General features: G+C 52.0%; 1 protein-coding gene across 2 annotated transcripts in view; it reads left to right on the forward strand.

Annotated features, from left to right (window-relative positions):
* Nucleotides 1-17,436, forward strand: part of Wdr62 (WD repeat domain 62) — a 41,559-nt gene extending 24,123 nt beyond the window's left edge. The window contains exons 13-33 of one of the 2 annotated variants that reach the window (XM_028787593.1): nucleotides 1,926-2,051; nucleotides 3,658-3,725; nucleotides 3,807-3,928; nucleotides 5,322-5,397; nucleotides 6,097-6,208; nucleotides 6,306-6,369; nucleotides 7,047-7,169; nucleotides 7,943-8,076; nucleotides 9,591-9,643; nucleotides 12,079-12,276; nucleotides 12,981-13,046; nucleotides 13,577-13,704; nucleotides 13,999-14,105; nucleotides 14,415-14,519; nucleotides 14,683-14,814; nucleotides 15,030-15,144; nucleotides 15,265-15,394; nucleotides 15,474-15,525; nucleotides 15,717-16,322; nucleotides 16,842-16,999; nucleotides 17,091-17,436. In XM_028787593.1, coding sequence (XP_028643426.1) covers nucleotides 1,926-2,051; nucleotides 3,658-3,725; nucleotides 3,807-3,928; nucleotides 5,322-5,397; nucleotides 6,097-6,208; nucleotides 6,306-6,369; nucleotides 7,047-7,169; nucleotides 7,943-8,076; nucleotides 9,591-9,643; nucleotides 12,079-12,276; nucleotides 12,981-13,046; nucleotides 13,577-13,704; nucleotides 13,999-14,105; nucleotides 14,415-14,519; nucleotides 14,683-14,814; nucleotides 15,030-15,144; nucleotides 15,265-15,394; nucleotides 15,474-15,525; nucleotides 15,717-16,322; nucleotides 16,842-16,999; nucleotides 17,091-17,354 — 2,939 coding nt within the window. In that variant the 3' untranslated portion in view covers nucleotides 17,355-17,436. Of the gene's footprint in view, nucleotides 1-1,925; nucleotides 2,052-3,657; nucleotides 3,726-3,806; nucleotides 3,929-5,321; nucleotides 5,398-6,096; nucleotides 6,209-6,305; nucleotides 6,370-7,046; nucleotides 7,170-7,942; nucleotides 8,077-9,590; nucleotides 9,644-12,078; nucleotides 12,277-12,980; nucleotides 13,047-13,576; nucleotides 13,705-13,998; nucleotides 14,106-14,414; nucleotides 14,520-14,682; nucleotides 14,815-15,029; nucleotides 15,145-15,264; nucleotides 15,395-15,473; nucleotides 15,526-15,659; nucleotides 16,323-16,841; nucleotides 17,000-17,090 lie in introns of both variants that reach the window. The other variant, XM_028787594.1, reaches the window with a different exon arrangement.
* The last annotated feature ends 88 nt before the right edge of the window (nucleotides 17,437-17,524 follow it).

Below are 17,524 nucleotides of genomic sequence, written 5' to 3' on the forward strand. Positions count from 1 at the left end.
GATGTGAGGAAGCCCATCGTCTGCTGGATGGACAGACTGCAAGGCAGGCCTTTTAGAAAGCTGAATGGCTACCAAAAAGTTGCAAGGATATTATAGCAAATACATGCAGCCCCTCATCTCGATCCAGGATTTTCTTCTAAATGTAGTCTAACCCTGTGACTGTGTGTGACGCCCTCTGCTTTTCTCTCTTTGTTCTGTGTGGGTGTGCTACATGCAGATCAAAATAAGAGCATGCACGTTTTGGTTTTTTGTTGGGTGATGTGAAGGTTCAGACAGAATGTCTCCTGACCCTCCACTACCCTCAGGAGAAGACCACCTCCGTTTACAGGACTGTGTGCTAGGCATGTAGTTCAGTCCTAGAGCATTACAGTATCATTATAAACGTCCTGGGTCTCATCTTGGTCATATGTATCCATATATGTACATGTGTGTATATCTATTTCTATGCACACATATGAAACACTGTGTATATGTGTATTTTACTTTGATGCCATGATGTTATTTACACAGTGGTTCTTACTCAGATGCTGCCAGTTCCTCAGTATTGTCTCTCAAGGAACCCTTGTTTCTAACCTGGGGTCACGTGTCTTAGCTATCTTGTTTTATTATTGTCTTTATTCTGGAGTACTGACCCACTCTTAACTCGGTATTTGGACTTTGGCTTTCTGCAGAGTACAGGCCAGTCATGTAGAAGTCCCTCAGTTTGGAGTTTGTCTGTTTTCTTCATCTTTGTTTGAGATAAGACCCTTTTGGAATATCCTGTATTGAGTTGCTTGTGTGCTGCTATAATGAAATACCATGACCAAAGACAGTGTCTAGAAGAGAGAATTTTTTCTACCTCGTGCTTCCAGAGGGATAGAGCCCAGTAATGTCAGGGGAGGATGGCATGTGACGAGAACAGGAAATCAGCTGATGATTTTATCTGCACACAGGAAGCAGAGAGCAGGAAGTAGGGTGAGCCTGTAAATCCTCACAGTTGGTCCCCAGTGACTGACACACTCAGCAACAAGGCTCAGGCCCTGGAAGTCCCAGTACCTCTCCATACAGGAGGATCAGCTGTTCAGCTACGATGCCGCTGGGGGCATTTCCCATTCAGATCACCACATCCTCCAGTCTAGGTGGAGTTACACCCTGCTGAGAGAGACATGGTGATTTTCTTTTTCTTTCTTTTTTTTTATTTTTTATTTTTTTATTTTATTTATATGAGTACACTGTTGTTATCTTCAGACACACCAGAAGAGGGCATCGAATCCCATTAGAGATGGTTGTGAGCCAGCATGTGGTTGCTGGGAATTGAACTCAGGACCTCTGGAAGAGCAGTCAGTGCCATCCCTCCAGCCCAGCATGGTGATTTTCTATACCAGCCTTCTTTCTTTCATCCTTCCACACTCTGCCCGTCAGATTCTCAGTGTCTCTTTCCTGAGCTAGCCGAGCTTTAGGCTGTGTTATTAAAACTCTACTCCACTAGGTGACCAGAGCAGGCTTAGACTGAGGGCCAACAAGAGGGAGGAGGCCCAATGAAAGGATTGGCTGAAAGTGGTCAGCAAGGCCTGCCTGGGGTCTCAGTAGCCAAGACTCAGAGCTGGGACATGGTTTGAAGTGAGGCTAAGAGAACACCTGGGCTTCCCATGGCACTCCACAGTAGGACTCCCCAGTGTGCTGTGGTGTGCTGAGTGCTTACCTCAGATAACTGTGCTGCACACACACAAGATTTGCCTTTTCCAAACTGGTGATAAGGGCATGGGGGCTCTGAGAAAAGACTGCCCAGAGCCCAGGGCTTGGCCTTTCTTGGTTTGGGGCAGCTTAGCTGCAGCTCTGGAACCGAAGACCCCTTCTCCAAGCATTGGACATCTCAGTCACCTGTTTATCTGGGAAGTAGAAGCATCTAGCCATTGTTAGCCCAGGCTTGTCCTCTCCATTCACAGGAGTGACTTTGCTGGCTTCAGCCAGTCGGGATCGTCTCATTCACGTGTTAAATGTGGAGAAGAACTACAACCTGGAGCAGACCCTGGACGACCACTCCTCCTCCATCACTGCCATTAAGTTTGCTGGTAAGCTCCTTTCCTCCGACCTGCTGGCCCCCAGCAGACGCGCCTCTTTGTCTGCAGGTAAGCACAGTCATGCCCTGTGGCCTGAAAGGAGTAGCAGCCTGTGGGTCCAGGGGAATCTGAAGACTGGCCTTTTTGGTTTACTGATTTATGAAAATTAATGTCAATAATACTATTTTTGAAGTGATGGAAGACCTCACAGTGGTGGCTCACACCTTTAAACCCAGTACTCGAGAGGCAGAGGCAGGTGGATCTCTGTGAGTTCGAGGCCCACCTGGTCTACAGAGTGAGTTCCAGGACTGCCAGGGCTACACAGAGAAACCCTGATTCAAAAAAAAGGACTTGTTTTGGTTCACGGATTAGGAGAAGATACAGTTGTTAGTAGGAAGGCCTGCCTGCAGGAGTAGGAGACAGTAGCCACAGTCAGGAACAGAGGTACCTGCTGAGACTACTCCATACAGCGCTGCCCCCCTTCCGGGTGGGTCATCCTGCCTCAGTTAAACCTCTGCAGGTTTCCTCACAGACGTGTGATATGTTACAGAGGTGATTCCAGATTGAGTTGGCAACCATCACAGAGGCTGCAGACATGGCTCAGTGGGTAGAATCCTTTCATGTAAGCATGGTGATCTGAGTTCTAATCCCTAGCACCCACATAAAAAGCTACCTGTATACCCAGTGTTGAAAGCATAGAGACGTGAGGATTCTGGGAAACGTCTAGCCTATGGTGAACGCCAGCTTCCGTGAAAGATGAAGAGCTGTGTAAATACTGAGGTGAAAGAGGCAAGCAGAGTGGTTCAGCCACCGCCAGGCCTGGTGACCCTGGAGCCCATGTAATGGAAGAGAGAACCAGCTCCTACAAGCCGTCCTCTGGCCTCCACATGCACACACTATACACTGTGTACACAGTAAATTAATAAATGTAAAAAAAGAAAAGGTAGAAGGTGACAGGAAGATGCCTGATACAGGCTTTAACCTGTGGAAGCGTGGGCCTGTGATTGCAGTCTTAGGAGTGGAGGCAGTAGGTCATGTAAGAGCATCCTGAGCTCTATGTGAGGCTCCTGAGTACAGCCCACACCAGCCTCAAACATACCGTGGAGCTAAGGGTGACCTTGAATTCATCTTCCCACCTTTGGTTCGTAGGTGCTGGGATCAGAGGCCCGCATCCCAGCACAGCAGTTTTTACTTGTTCTGATTTATTGTACAGTGCTGAGGCCTTGAGCATACCTAAACAAGGCTTGTACCACTTAGCTACATCCCTGACCCTTAGTTGTTCTTGGTTTTTGTGACAAGATTTCCTGTAGCCAAGCTAACTGGAACTTGGGTTCCTCCTGCCTCGGCTGCCCAAGTGCTGGATTACCGATTGCTGGGGTTACCAAGATGCACCACCACCCCATCTCAAAATGCTGTCCCCTCAGTACCCTGTATGCCCATGCTCTGCCCAGACCTGCCTCACACAATGTGTCTTAGAAGCCCTCCCCACCAATAGGAACCTTTCTGATCCCAATAGAGTTGGTTGCTTGCCCTGAAGTATGATTTGCTAGCTTCCCATTTTCCTCCTGCCTGTGGAGCCTAGGGCCAACCTGTACAATCCTTTCTCCTCCGTTTCCAGGCACCAGAGATGTCCAGATGATCAGTTGTGGAGCTGACAAGAGCATCTACTTTCGCAGTGCCCAGCAGGTAAAGTGGGGTGGCCTCTTAGGGGACTAAGGTCGGAAGCTTGTCAGGGGTGCCCTCTGAAGGTTCTGCCTGCCCTCCCAGAGCTCGGACGGGCTGCACTTTGTCCGCACCCACCACGTAGCAGAGAAGACCACGTTGTATGACATGGACATTGACATCACACAGAAGTATGTGGCAGTGGCCTGCCAGGACCGCAATGTAAGGTGAGGAGTTCTGTGCCCTTTGCTGGCCTGGCCCCAACTCGCGTCCAGCTTGGCCTAGTAAGATCTTACTTGCTTGCTAACTGTCTTCTCCCTGAGGAGAGACTGCCTGCTTTTTCTCACTGTTCATCTCTTCCCTGAAAAGCTGGTGAGGCTGATGGACCCAGCCTTTGTTCCTTAGAAGTGTGCTTCAAGCAGGCACGTGTCATACCTACTGTTGTAATAGCAGGTTCTTGGGAAGCGGAGATGAGATCACCCTTCAAATGAGCTTTATCAGCAGAGCCGGAGGCTCGTGGCTATAGCCATGTATATAATACAACGGGGCCCAAGGGCAGTGGCAGCCCTTCAGAGTATTAGGAGAGGTCCAGCCTCATAGTAGTGTGCTGAGAGTCTTGGAGGGAGGGAGAACTGGAGTATGGGAGAGTTAGGGCAGTACACTATGGGGAGCACAGGAGAGTCCGTGGTCGGCCCTTCCATTGCCAGAGTATCAGGTCTAACATCGTAGCCAGCATTGAGGGGCCCCAAAAGGAGAGACAGGCCCTTCCGTTCTGTAAGACAGTATGTTTCTGAGAGGCTCAGGGTAGGAGGATTCATGTGCCCTACAAGTTACAAGGCACTGATACAAGTAGTTACAATTCAAGGTTGTCTCCCAGCTGTCTGAGGGAGGGAGAGAGAACTCAGCTCTGAAAGAGTTGCAAGGTCACAGCAGCTCCGCTCTGTAGCTGAGAAAGAGAGTGCAAGAGGGTGGAGCCTCTTCTCAGGGGAAGAGGGCGTCAGAGGGTCTCATCCTCATCACAGCAGCACATGCCTGTAATCCTAGCACTGGGGAAAGCATCAGGAGTTCAAGGCCAGCCTTAGACAGGTCACCATGGCCTACATCAGACCTGGTCTCTGAAACCCAGAGGATGAGAAGCTCCTCCAGCAGGCTTAGCCAGCAGCCTGCAGAAGACTTCTGGCCTCCTGGGACTGTGGGGACAGAGAAGTCACAAACTCCTAGCTTATTTAACTGTCTCACTTGAGCTCCTATCTGGCAGGAGAATGCTGCTGTCACAGTGGGGACCAAGGTAGCCCAGCCCTTCTTCATGAAGTGCATGGTGGTCAGGGCTGAAGTGAAGGGAGCCTTGGGAGTCATGGGTGGCCTGTAGGAGGGTCAGGAGCTATCAGGGTTAGCCTGGGGAACGAGTTCTCTGCTTCCCTCATGGGCTCCTGGGGCTGAGCCCTAACTTGCTGTGTGAAAGGGAGCAGATACCAGATCAACAGTACTCCAGGACATAACCTCTGCTTGAGGTGGGGCCTCCCCCCCAGACATCATGGAGACAGGAGGAAGCAGAGGGCAGCAGGGCCAGGAGGACAGGGAGGTATCTTCTGCTTCCACATGACAACCCCACTTCCCCAGGGTCTACAATACAGTGAGTGGGAAACAGAAGAAGTGCTACAAGGGTTCCCAGGGTGACGAAGGCTCCCTGCTGAAGGTGAGTGTGACCCTCCACGTGCCCAGCCCCACCCTGCCTCTGCTGCTCTCTGCCCTTGGTGCTGATTAAAATGCTTCCACTGAACAGTGCCCTTGGGCCCACTCAGGCCTGGCTAACCAAGGGTGCTTAAGTTGAAGCGGAGGGAGGGGTCCTCTGTTGCTGAGTGGGCTCTAATTTGGGTGACAATGGGGTATAGCTGGAAGAAGCAGAGAGACTTTCACTCTTCTCCTGGCTTGTTCCCCCACAGGACACAGGACAAGTGGGCACTTCTCAGAGAGTCTGGCCCTAGGGAGTTGTCTGAGTTCAGGTCCCCTGAACAGTTCCCAGCTGTGCCTCAGGCTGACTGTGTAACCTTGGGCAGGTCTTTAATCCTGTTTGATCATCTGTCAATGCAAATGAAAACAGCGTCCATCCTGGGGTTGTTCTGCAGAGCATTAAGTTTGCAGGCACTCAGTCCTTAGCCCAGGGCCTGGCCACCATCAGTTCTGCCCTGGTGGCTGCTAATTCTTCACCAGCAAAATGAGAGTAGAAACTCCTTCTCTGTCAGGATGTGTCATGAGACTGCCCTGAGTTGATTCCCTGTACTAAGTGTCCAGAACCAGAGGGATGGTCACTCAGGGTGGTACTGAGATGTTTGGCCCAGGCCTCCCAGTAGGGATAAAGCAAGCAGCTCAAGATGACATGTGATTCTTCCCTCAGGTCCACGTGGACCCCTCAGGCACCTTCCTGGCCACAAGCTGCTCTGACAAAAGCATCTCCTTGATTGACTTTTACTCGGGCGACTGTGTTGCCAAGATGTTTGGCCATTCAGGTTGGTGACTGGCCATTCAGAAAGATGACTGCCTGTGCCCCCTTCCCTGCTCCCACAGCCTGGCCAAGAGTAAGAATGGCCTATCCTTTGCTTGCAGAAATTGTCACTGGCATGAAGTTCACCTATGACTGCCGCCACTTGATCACAGTGTCCGGAGACAGGTAGGACAAATGTAGAGGCTGCCTCTGGGTAGGCCTCACTCTAGGAGCAGGTGGGCATACATCATGGGGAGAGGGGCTTAGTCCTAGCATGCTGTGCTTTTAGCCTGTGTGAAGAGTGCTTCCAAGCTCCTGACTTGCTCTCACTCCGGTCAGTGTGCACCTTGAGTCATTTCCAGCCCTAGGTTCCACCCCAGACGTGTCATGGCCTTATGATGTTGAGCAGGTTCTTTCTCCTCTCTGACCCTCTGTTTGCTCTGTAAGAGAGATGGCCCCATCTGTCTGAAACCATGATGCTGCACCCTGTCCTATGGGATTGGTTGGTCCTGAGGAAGGAGGTCTCTCTTGTATCTCCCTTTGATTTACCAACGTTCTGCCTAAAGCTCTTTTCCTTGAGTCTTGAGGCCCTCAAGCAGGCCTTAGCTTGCTGAAATGCCTGGCCCTTGAGCCAGGGTCCAGAGCCCTTAAACTAAGCTGACAGGCATCTGTGGAGTAGGATCTTAGCCATGGTGATATGGGGGCTCCAGGCTCAGCTGTGGCGATCTTAGCCATGGTGATATGGGGGCTCCAGGCTCGGCTGTGGCGATCTTAGCCATGGTGATATGGGGGCTCCAGGCTCGGCTGTGGCTGTGGCTCCCACATGGACTTTGTTTGTTCTGTTTGTGCCCTGCTCTTTGCAGCTGTGTGTTCATCTGGCACCTGGGCCCGGAGATCACCTCCTGCATGAAGCAGCACTTGCTGGAGATCAACCACCAGGAGCAACAGCAGCAGCCTAAGGACCAGAAGTGGAGTGGCCCTCCCAGGTCCTGCCACCTCCAAGACCAGTGAAGTGGCCAAGGCCAAGAAACCCCTGGCCAAGCCCTCTCTACCCTTAGCCTGGTGGGAATGTCAGACTTTGGAAACAAAGTTCCAAAAGCACACTTACAAAAGGTTTTAAAATGCAGAAACCTCATTCTTAGTACCAAAAGGCCCTTCCTTCCCATCAGCGGAGAAGGATGCTCAGGAGGGGAACCAGCAGGGATGCCAGTGTCACTAGTGCTCTCTTACCCTTCAGAACAGAGCTGGGCATTCACTTGTTTGAGTCCCCTAAGCACATTGCTTTAGTCTCTCTGCCTTTCTCAGACTGTTGGAGTGAACTCCCAATACAGTCTCCCTAACTCACCCATGCTGGCCTTAAACTCAAGGCAGTCCTCCTGCCTCACTCCTGAGTGTTAAGATTATAGGCATGAGCCACAGTGCCCGGCTCAGATTCTGATTTGAGATTGAAGGTGTTGGTGAATGCTCATTTTAGCAGGAATGTTTAGATATTTCTTTTCTGATCTGGGCCTATTCCTGTCTGCCTCTCATCCTGGAAGCTTTGCCAGGGCCTCCATGCAGGCCCCAGGTACCTGTGAGGAATGACTGGGCAAGGCACCAAGGGAACGGGTCCTTGTTGGTGCTGTAGTTTTGAGGCTAATACCCTGCCTTGTGGCTCCCAGCAGAGTCACAGCTCAAACGTTGGACAGACTCTGCTCTAGACAAATCCCTGCCTCGCCCCATTTACCTACATTTCTCCTTTCTGTTTTCCTTCCCAAAGCCAGGAGACATATGCATCCATACCAAGTGAGATCCGTTCCCTGAGCCCTGGAGAGCAGACGGAGGATGAGATGGAGGAGGAATGTGAACCAGAAGAGTTGCTGAAAACACCATCCAAAGAGAGTTTGGACCCAGGTTAGGAAGGGGGACCAGTAGCCTGGGGTTGAAACTGTTGTGTAGTGTTGAGCTAGTGGCTTTGGCTGGTGTAACTGAGAAAATGAAGGGCAGTCGAGGTTTGCTGGGTCCAGGTGGTCATGTGATACTAAAAGGAAGCTACTCTCCCACTGAGTGACGTGTGCCTGCCTGGTATCCCAGCATTTAGCTACGTAGCAAGTCGAGGCTAGCCTGTGCATGCCTTTAATCCCAAAAGATATCTGTGAATTCAGGACCAGCCTGATCTACATAGGAAGTCTATACATAGCAGGTTCCAGAACAGCCTGTACTATAGAGAAACCCTGTCTCAAAAAGAGACACTTTGCTGAGTGTGGTTGCTCACACACACAGTGCACACTTACAGTGAAGGAGGAGGATCGCAAGTCCCAGGTCAGCCTGAGCTACATAGTAAGACTTTATCTCAAACCCACAAAGAAGAGGACGATCTTTGTCTCCATTCTCCGCCTCTGCTTTTCTTCACATCACCTTTGTACATAGGCAGACTGTCCCTTTCTGAGAGGGAAAGAGGCCTCTCTCAGCTGAAGACTTACAAAAGTCTGCAGAGAAATGAGGACTCCTTCCTGATTCTCAAGCGAAGTTCTGGCATTGTGATTTGTGTTCCTGAAGTAAAGTGTGTCCCATGTCAGAATCAGTTGCTGGGATCGGTCAGATCCCGCAGGCTCAGGCTCAGTCGGCTCTACTTAAGTACCACCCCGTTCAGTTTTTTCTAATTTCATACCGTGTTGTGGAAGCTGCACCCACCTCTCCTGGGTCACCTACTTGGGCATTGAGTATTTTTCCTGAACAGGCACACTGGATCCTGACATCAGACATTTTTTATTTTAAAAGGGAACCCTAAAAGTGCTCCAGATTCACCTGGATGTGCTATCAAAAATGGCATGTGAGGCTCTGCTCACTCCCCATACTGCAATACGGATTGAACTCGGGGCCCCGCACGTGCCAAGCTAACACTCTACAGCCAAGCCCCATCCATGGTCTTGGTTTTGGTCTTTTGAAAACAGGCTGTCATTTTGTAGCCTGGACTATGCTGGAGCTCTTGCTTCTCCTGCCTCAGCCTCCTGAAAGCTGAGATTATGGGCGTGTAGCCGTTCCCTCAGCCCCTCTCCCCAGTATTTAGACTTGGAGAGTTTTGTAAGTAATAGTATACTTTATTTAAATTTTCATTTCTCGCCAGGCGGTGGTGTCACACGCCTTTAATCCCAGCACTTGGGAGGCAGAGACAGGTGGATTTCTGAGTTTGAGGCCAGCCTGGTCTACAGAGTGAGTTCCAGGACAGCCAGGGCTACACAGAGAAACCCTGTCTCGAAAAACAATACAAAACAAAAATCATTTCTCTGATAGTTAGTGAGGTTGGACATCTTTTGACCCACCCATGGGTTCTTATGCCACCCCTTTTGGAGAAAAGTCAGTTGTAAGTGTGGTCCATTCATCTCTGAGGTGGCTTGACATGTCTTCATGTATCTGTGTGTCTGCAGATCCTCAGTGCCTGCTGACCAATGGCAAGCTGCCCCTCTGGGCAAAGCGGCTGGTGAGTGCACTGGGAGGATGGGAGATGTAGTGGCTGGCAGGGAGCCCTCCCCTTCCCTTCAGGAAGTCCTTTTTTCTCTCCATGTCTCCTTTCTGTGGAGAACCCCGTCATCCTTTCGGTCTCAGCTGAGGCAGCCCTTGGTTCAGGCAACCATCTGCGCCATGCCTGCCACTGTTCTGGCCGTTGGAGGTGGATCGGGGAGCAAGGGATGGTCTTGTCTTCCAGGCCTGCTCTCGTGTGAAGGGAAGTGGAGGGGGGTGTACCCCACATGGAGTAAGCTGTGCAGGAAGTGGAAACGACAATAGGAAGGACAAATAACGACTGGTCAGGATATCAGTTTAGTGCCAAGTGGCATCTGCTGAAGCCTCCAGAGCTTAAGGTAGTGACAGGAAATAGACCGGGCTGGAGAGATGGCTCAGCGGTTAAGAGCACTGACTGCTCTTCTGGAGGTCATGAGTTCAAATCCCAGCAACCACATGATGGTGGCTCACAACCATCTGTAATGTGATCTGAAGACAGCTACAGTGTACTTACATACAATAAATAAATAAAAACCTATGGGCCAGAGTGGAGCCAGAGCAATAAAATAAAGTAAAATAAAATAAAGGAAATAGGCCAAGGGACAGGCAGAAGCAGGTAAGAGGCCTGGAAGAGAGCCTGAGGGGCTGGATTAGAAGGAAGCGAGTGGACTATAGAGAGATTTCAAAGGTGGGGCCATTCGGTTGGATAGAAGGGAGAGAAATAGTACACAGATAGTGGTGGGGTGGAAGGAATGGTTACTTGTTGCCAGGGATGAGGGACAGGCTAGGAGTCTGTGAGGAGAGACTGGTAGCAGAACCTAACCTTTAGCCAGAGCTGTGGTACAGGCCTATAATCCAGGTATTCAGGAGACTGAGGCAGGAGAATTACAAGGTCAAGGCTTGCATGCACTGGGGAGTGAGGAGAAGACCACCTGGGCAGTTTAGTAAGACCTAAGGCTGGGAGGGAAGCACTAAGGCAGGCACACACACACCCTGCATTTGGGAGGAAGGGGAGGGGACCTCCTGGGTTCAAGGCCAGCCTAGGGTAACTGTCTCTAACAAGCGATGGTTGGAGGTGATTGTTAGCATTCATGACAGCCCTCGGCTGTGGCGATACACCTCTCTAGCCCCAGCTCCAGAGGGATTAGGTCATCCTCTGCTACATAGCAAGTTCCAGGCCAGCCAGGGTACATGAGAACATGAGACCCTGTCTCTGAAACAAACAAAATAAGAAGTGGGAACAAGTAAAAAGGAAGCTGGGAACAGGTTATAGCACAGGGAGCCTTCGGTTTAACCTCAGCAAACATCAAGAAAGGTTTAGGACTTTATTTCATCCCCAAGGCCATGCCTAGGTCAGGCCCGGCCTTTGCGGGCTGCAGCTACTCCTTGCCTGCACACTATGACACAGCGATGCTCCACCTGGACTCAGTTCTCAGCCCCTTTGTTGTCTTTTACTTGGTCTTCACTTGTATGGAAGCCATTAGTCTATTATTTTAATGTCCTGGAAAACAATTTTATTTTACATTCTTAAAAGAGTAAAAAAAAATACTAGCTGAGCAGTGGGTGGCACACGCCTTTAATCCCAATACTCAGTGGGCAGAGGCAGGCAGATCTCTGAGTTCCAGGCCAGCCTGGGATATACAGAGAAACCGTGCCTTGAAAAGACAAAACAAAAATACAAAGCAAAACCTTCAGTGGGGCCTTTCCTATCTCTGTTTCCCAGACAGGAGATCTGAGGCCCCGAGAAGTTAAGTGCATATTCAGCTGTCTCACAGTTGGACATGAGAAAATGTAGACTTAACACAAATCACAAATGTGTCCTCTCCAGCAACAGCTTTGGTAGAATAGGAACGGGGCTGTTTGCGTGCGTTTGAGTGACAGCTGACAGAATTTGTTGGTGAAATACAAGTGACGTGGGAGGAACAGACCACGTTGGGAGGAGAATGACTGCCACTATTTGGGGCTTAAGAAACTGCAAAGAATCACTGGGGCTGGTAAGACTTGTGCTGGAGGGAGCAGATAAGGGGGAATCAGAAGTAGAGCCCCAACGTAGTAACTCTGAGACACCCGTGTGGAGAGGTGGCAAAGCCTTGTTGGCAAGAGGCTCCTAGCTGGTCTGGTGGCTTACACCTATAGTCCCAGTTGTTGAGAGCCAGGTCAGAAAGACTGGCTCTTTGGGAGGTTCCAGCCACCGTGGGCTACAGTGTAAGACCTTATCTGGAAGAAAGGAGGAGGGAGAGAGAGAGAGAGGTGAGGGGAAGGTAGACAGGTTCAGGACAGAGGCTCCTCATGTCTGGAAGCTGTTTTCTTAAAGGGTGTAAAACCAGGAGACCACATGAGACCTGTGTCGTCCTTGTCGAAAGTAGCAGACGCATGGCTACGGCTAGCTGTCTAACTGTCTCCCTGTCCCTCAAGCTAGGGGATGATGATGTGACAGACAGCTCAGCTTTCCATGCCAAGCGCAGCTACCAGCCACACGGCCGCTGGGCAGAGCGAGCTGAGCAGGAACCCCTCAAGACCATCCTGGATGCCTGGACCCTGGATTCCTACCTTACACCCATGAAGCCTGAAAATCTAGACGACTCTATGCTGGACTCAGTAGAGCTAAGTGAGGTACAGCCAGTCCCCCAGCCTCCCTGCACTGTGGCTGCTCACTCAGGGATGAGGAGAGAGGGTTACAGGGGATGGTGGAAGGAGTGGGTCACTCAGAGACTTGACCAAGTTCCTTTTTTTTTTTTTTAAGATTTTTTGTTTGTTTTTGTTTTTCGAGACAGGGTTTCTCTATGTAGCCCTGGAACTTACTCTGCAGACCAGGCTGGCCTCAAACTCAGAAATCCACCTGTCTGTGCCTCCCAAGTGCTGGGATTTTAATAAGTGTGCCACCACTGCCTGGCTAAAGATTTATTTATGAGTACACTGTGGCTGTCTTCAGACAAACCAGAAGAGGGCATCAGATCCCATTACAGATGGTTGTGAGCCACCGCGTGGTTGCTGGGAATTGAACTCAGGATCTCTGGAAGAGCAGTCAGTGCTCTTAACCACTGAGCCATCTCTCCAGCCCTTGATCAAACTCTTAAAGCTTGGGCCCCAGGATAGGCTTCTCTTCTAAATGGGGAGCGCTCACGTGGGTAGAGCCCTGGATTAGCCCCTTCCTGCCTGTGACCCGAGGTAAGAGGCTTGCCTCTCTTGTCTTAGTTTTCCAAATAATGGTTCTGTTGCCTCAGAGAACGCAGATGCAGGGCTGGGCCCTCACTCTTTTCCTAGAAGGCAACCCTTCCCTGTCCTCATGAATCCATTTCCTCTTTACTGTGATACAGTGCTCACTAGGTAACGGACACACGTCTCAGGGAGAAGGCTTGGTGAGCTACCTGTGTCACTCAGAGGTACTTGCCACCTACATCACCCTCAGAGCATGTTCTACCTCCTGGAAAATCTCTTCTAACCCCAAGTCAGTACCCACCCACCATACCTGCGGGAACCTGCGCTCTCACCTCTCCTCATGAACTGTTTGCCTGGTTTTGTTGTGTTTTGAGACAGTCTGATCATGTAACTCTGGCTGGGCTGGAGCTCATTACATAGACGAGGCTGGCTTTGAGCTCAGAGACCCTCTGCCTCTGCCTCTGGGTGCTGGGATTTAAGGTGTGTGCCGCTGAGGCTGCCCAGCCAGTGCTTTGCTTATTCTTGGTTGTCCTGTAACCAGACAGAGGGTTAGGCGTCCTCTGGTCTTAGGTCACTGCTGATGCCAGGGTGGGCGAGGAGGTCTGGCCGAGTGCTGACTTCACACTGTCTCTGATGTGTCTGGCAGTCGGGGCTGTGGGGCCACTCCTCTCCCACTTGTGCATAACTGCTGGCAGCATTCAAGGGCCTGGGGTGAACCTGGCTACCTCAGAACAGCTCTGCTCTTCACTCCTAGTCAGGGAATCCCAAAGAGGACAGCCGAGGACGCCCCTCCTACCTGCCTCTACAGAGGGAAGCCACTGAGACAAGAGAACTCATCCTCTGCTCCCCAGAGGTGGAAGTGACAGTTACAGGGATACACAGGTGAGTGTCCTGTGCACCACAGGAACCCATCATTGGAGAGAGGGAACCCTGGTGAGAGGCCCAACCTAGAAAAACTCTTTGTTCTCCCAGTGGCTTGTGGGAATGGACACGGGTGAGTTGAGGGCTGTCTCAGACAGACGCAGCTGCAGCCTCACGGTGCCGGGTTGGATGAGGGATTTTGTTTGGAGGCAGGAGAGGCTGGGGTGTGCTCTGGGAGCAGGGTGTGGGCCTCAGGGTTCTGGGAAAGAGCCAGTTGTTAACTGCCAGTCTAACCCCGCCCTGACGGTGTTGCAGGGAGTATTGTGAGGAGGAGGCAGAGGCAGGACCTGAAGACCAGCAAGGCGACTCCTACCTCAGGGTCTCCTCCTCCGTCAGTTCAAAGGATCAGAGTCCCCCTGAGGGTGAGTGGGGAGCAAGCAGGCACCCTGTAAGAGCCTCTTGTGGGCACCGGAGGTGGCCTTGACCCAGTTCTCCCATGTTGATAATGTCACAGAAGACAAAAGTGTCTCTGCCATTACCTGAGGATGCTGAGCTGCTAGCCGAGCACCCAGCTCTGCCACTGCCTGATTGGGGAGCCTTGCTGGCCCATAACAATGTAAGGGGATACATATTGCCCCCATCCTCCAGATGGGAAAACAAATCCCAAAGCATCTGGTCAGTGTGCCCTGTCTCACCTCAGGCAGGCTCCTGACCCCCCTCTATCCCTGCAGACTCAGGGGAGTCAGAGGCTGAACTGGAGTGCAGCTTTGCCGCCCCCCATGTCTCAACTCCTCGCACAGACCCTGGCCCTCACCTCACCATGACAGGTAAGCCAGGTAAAAGTTCTGTCAGCCCTGAGCCTCAGTTTCCTCAATAAAAGACTGCCATTTCCTTCTCAGCCAGCTGTGTGGCAGGCAGGTCTGGGTTTCTCCATTGTCAGGCGTCGTCTGCCGTGACTCACAGTGCTGACAGCTTCTCTCCACCCTGCCTCCCGTCCAGAGCACTCGAGTCCAGAAGAGCTCTCCCAGCCTGAGGTGCCAGGCTTGGGCAATGGCTCCTTACCCCAGACGCCTGAGCAAGAGAAGTTCCTCCGCCACCATTTTGAGACACTTACTGATGCCCCTACTGAAGGTAGGAACTGACCTTGTACCCTAATTGTGTGTGCGTGTGTGTGTGTACGTGTGTGTGTGTGCGTTTAGTGCCAGGCACAGTGTTGGTGTTTTTGGGTAGTCTTCATGGTAAGGTGGTGAAGGATGGGTGGGAGAGCAAAACAGTTTGGCCCCTCAGTTCACACCTGAGGCCTCTGAGGTGTCTGCAGGCCTGAGGACCCATGGGTGTCTTCCTAGAGCTCTTTCATGGATCACTGGGAGACATAAAGATCTCAGAAACTGAGGACTATTTCTTCAATCCCCGGCTGAGCATCTCCACCCAGTTCCTTTCCCGCCTCCAGAAGACCTCCAGGTAGAAGCTAGTAACCCCTATGCTCCCCTCTTTCTACCCCCAGCCCCAGGTGGAAACATGCCCCTCAGTTACCCCAGGGAAGGCCATGTGAACGTCTTTCCCACCTGGCTTCCTCCCCAGGTTCCCTCCCCGGCTGCCCCTGCACCTTATAAAGTCTCCAGAGGTTCAGCCTATGGGCCAAGGGGGCAACCAGCACAAAGCAGGGCCCCTGAGAGCAGGTACTGGCTACATGTCCTCAGATGGGACCAACGTGAGTATTGGGGTCACTCTCTCAGGACACAGGGCTGCAGGCCAGTAGCCCTTGTCCTTAACGAGAGTTGTGCTTGCAGGTCCTCTCTGGGCAGAAGGCTGAAGAGACTCCAGAGGCCTTGAGTCTACCAGGTAAGTCTCCCTAGTCCTAGAGGAACAGCCCTGGGTGCCCAGTGGAGCCATCGAGGTGTCTGTTCAGATCTGAAGCTTTCTTAGGGCAGGGCTCTGAGGCAGGGGTACAAGTGAACCATCTGCTTCTTTTACAGCCCCTCCCCTCACAGGCCCGGCATCCTGTGCCCTTCCTTCCTTGGTGCCGCCCACAGACAGGAAGCCTTTAGTCCCCACATCTGCACTGACCACAGGCCGGGAGCAGAGTGTCTCCACCCCATCGACGTGTTCTTACCTGGAGTCCACAATGAACTCACATGCCAAGATAACACGCAGCATCTCTCTTGGGGCCAGTGAGGGCCCTGTGACAGCTGAGCCACCCAGGTCACTTCCTAAGCCCCTGTCCCCCAGCCAGGACCTCCAGGCCATCCCCACCACAGTGGTCCTCACTTCTAGCATCAGAGACCCTGAGCCTGCACTGCCTTCCTGGGGCAACCATGAGGCCCGAGCCAGCCTGAAACTGACCTTATCCAGTGTCTGTGAGCAGCTTCTCTCTCCACCCGCACTGGAACCACCCACCACACATGTGTGGTCTCAGGAACCTGTGGATGTCCCACCTAGTATGGCAGTCACAGTAGCCAGCTTCTGTGCACCCAGCCCTGTAGATATGAGCACCCTGGGACTCCACAGTTCTGTGTTTCTCCCAAAGACCTCAGCCTCTGGGCCCCTCACCCCTCCTGCTCACCTCAACAGCCTCCAACTTCTAGAGGCCAGGTCTAGGATGCCTGGCAGCACTGCTGCTCTCCTGGAGCCTACCCCTGGTGAGTATTGCCCTTGGGATGTGGCTAGAATGCTAGCCTGTCCCCTGTGCTGCTTGACTCACCTCCCCAAGTGGGACACTCAGGCTGGCCACAGGGGCTGTGCCAGGGTCACTCATTCATCCATCCATTGCCTCATTTTCATAGTCAGTGCACACATGCTGGCATTTGTTCTAGGTCTTGGATGCACACATGAGACATAGTAACAACAAGGGAAGCTTGATTCCTACACTAGGGGAGAAGTCCAGACAAAAAAAAAATCTCAGTGTCGAGCATATCACAAGGTGATCAAGCTAGTGAGAAACATAAGAGAAAAGGGGGCCAGCAGTGTAGCTTGAGTTTCAGGGTGGCAGCAAAAGGCTTTCGGGGAAAGGTTACTACATTCAGAGAGCCTGATGGGGAAGAGGAGCCTAGGGCCTGAAGACGGTGGTCCGTGTCCAGCAGTCTGTAGCCCAGCTACCTGGCCTCTCTTGGGCCATCTAGAAAGGCAAAATATCCTAGCCATTTACTCTCTACCCCTAGATGTATCTGGTGTGATCCCAGATAGCCCTGGACACTGTGGCGAGCCTGGGCCACGAGCTGAAGTCCCTCCCCCAGCACTCGTTGACCTAGACAGTGTGGGGTCAGTCTTGCACAGGCTGCAGACTGCCTTCCAAGAAGCCCTTGACCTTTACCACACGGTAAGCCAAGGAGCCCAGGCAGGATGGGACAATGGAGAGGACTCCGTGCCACTACCTGGATGTCCTCTAACAAGCTTGCCATCCCTTCCAGTTGGTCTCCAGCAACCAGCGGGGTGCTGAGCAGCAGCAGGCACAGACCGAGCTGGCCTCCACCTTTGACTGGATCCACAACCAGCTGGAAGCCAGCAGCTGTATGGCCGCAGCTAACCTGGCCCCACCCCAGACACTGCCTAGCCCAGGTCCTCCGTCCCCACCTATACTTTGTCCCTTGGCCAGCCCAAACCTGCAGGCCCTGCTGGAACACTACTCAGAGCTGCTGGTGCAGGCAGTGAAGAGGAAGGCAAGGGGTGACTGAGAGCCTGCAGCCCCTCTACCAAAGCCCTGCTGCCCTGGAGAAATAGATTTGTAAGCAAATAAACTGAAATTGTTTCCTGGAACCTGTCCTGTCTGTAAAGCCCTCCTCACTGGATGGAGAGAGAGAGAGAGAGAGAGAGAGAGAGAGAGAGAGAGAGAGAGAGAGAGAGA

This window comes from Grammomys surdaster, unplaced genomic scaffold (genome assembly GCF_004785775.1).
Source record: "Grammomys surdaster isolate TR1022 unplaced genomic scaffold, NIH_TR_1.0 125671, whole genome shotgun sequence".
Classification (NCBI taxonomy): domain Eukaryota; kingdom Metazoa; phylum Chordata; class Mammalia; order Rodentia; family Muridae; genus Grammomys; species Grammomys surdaster.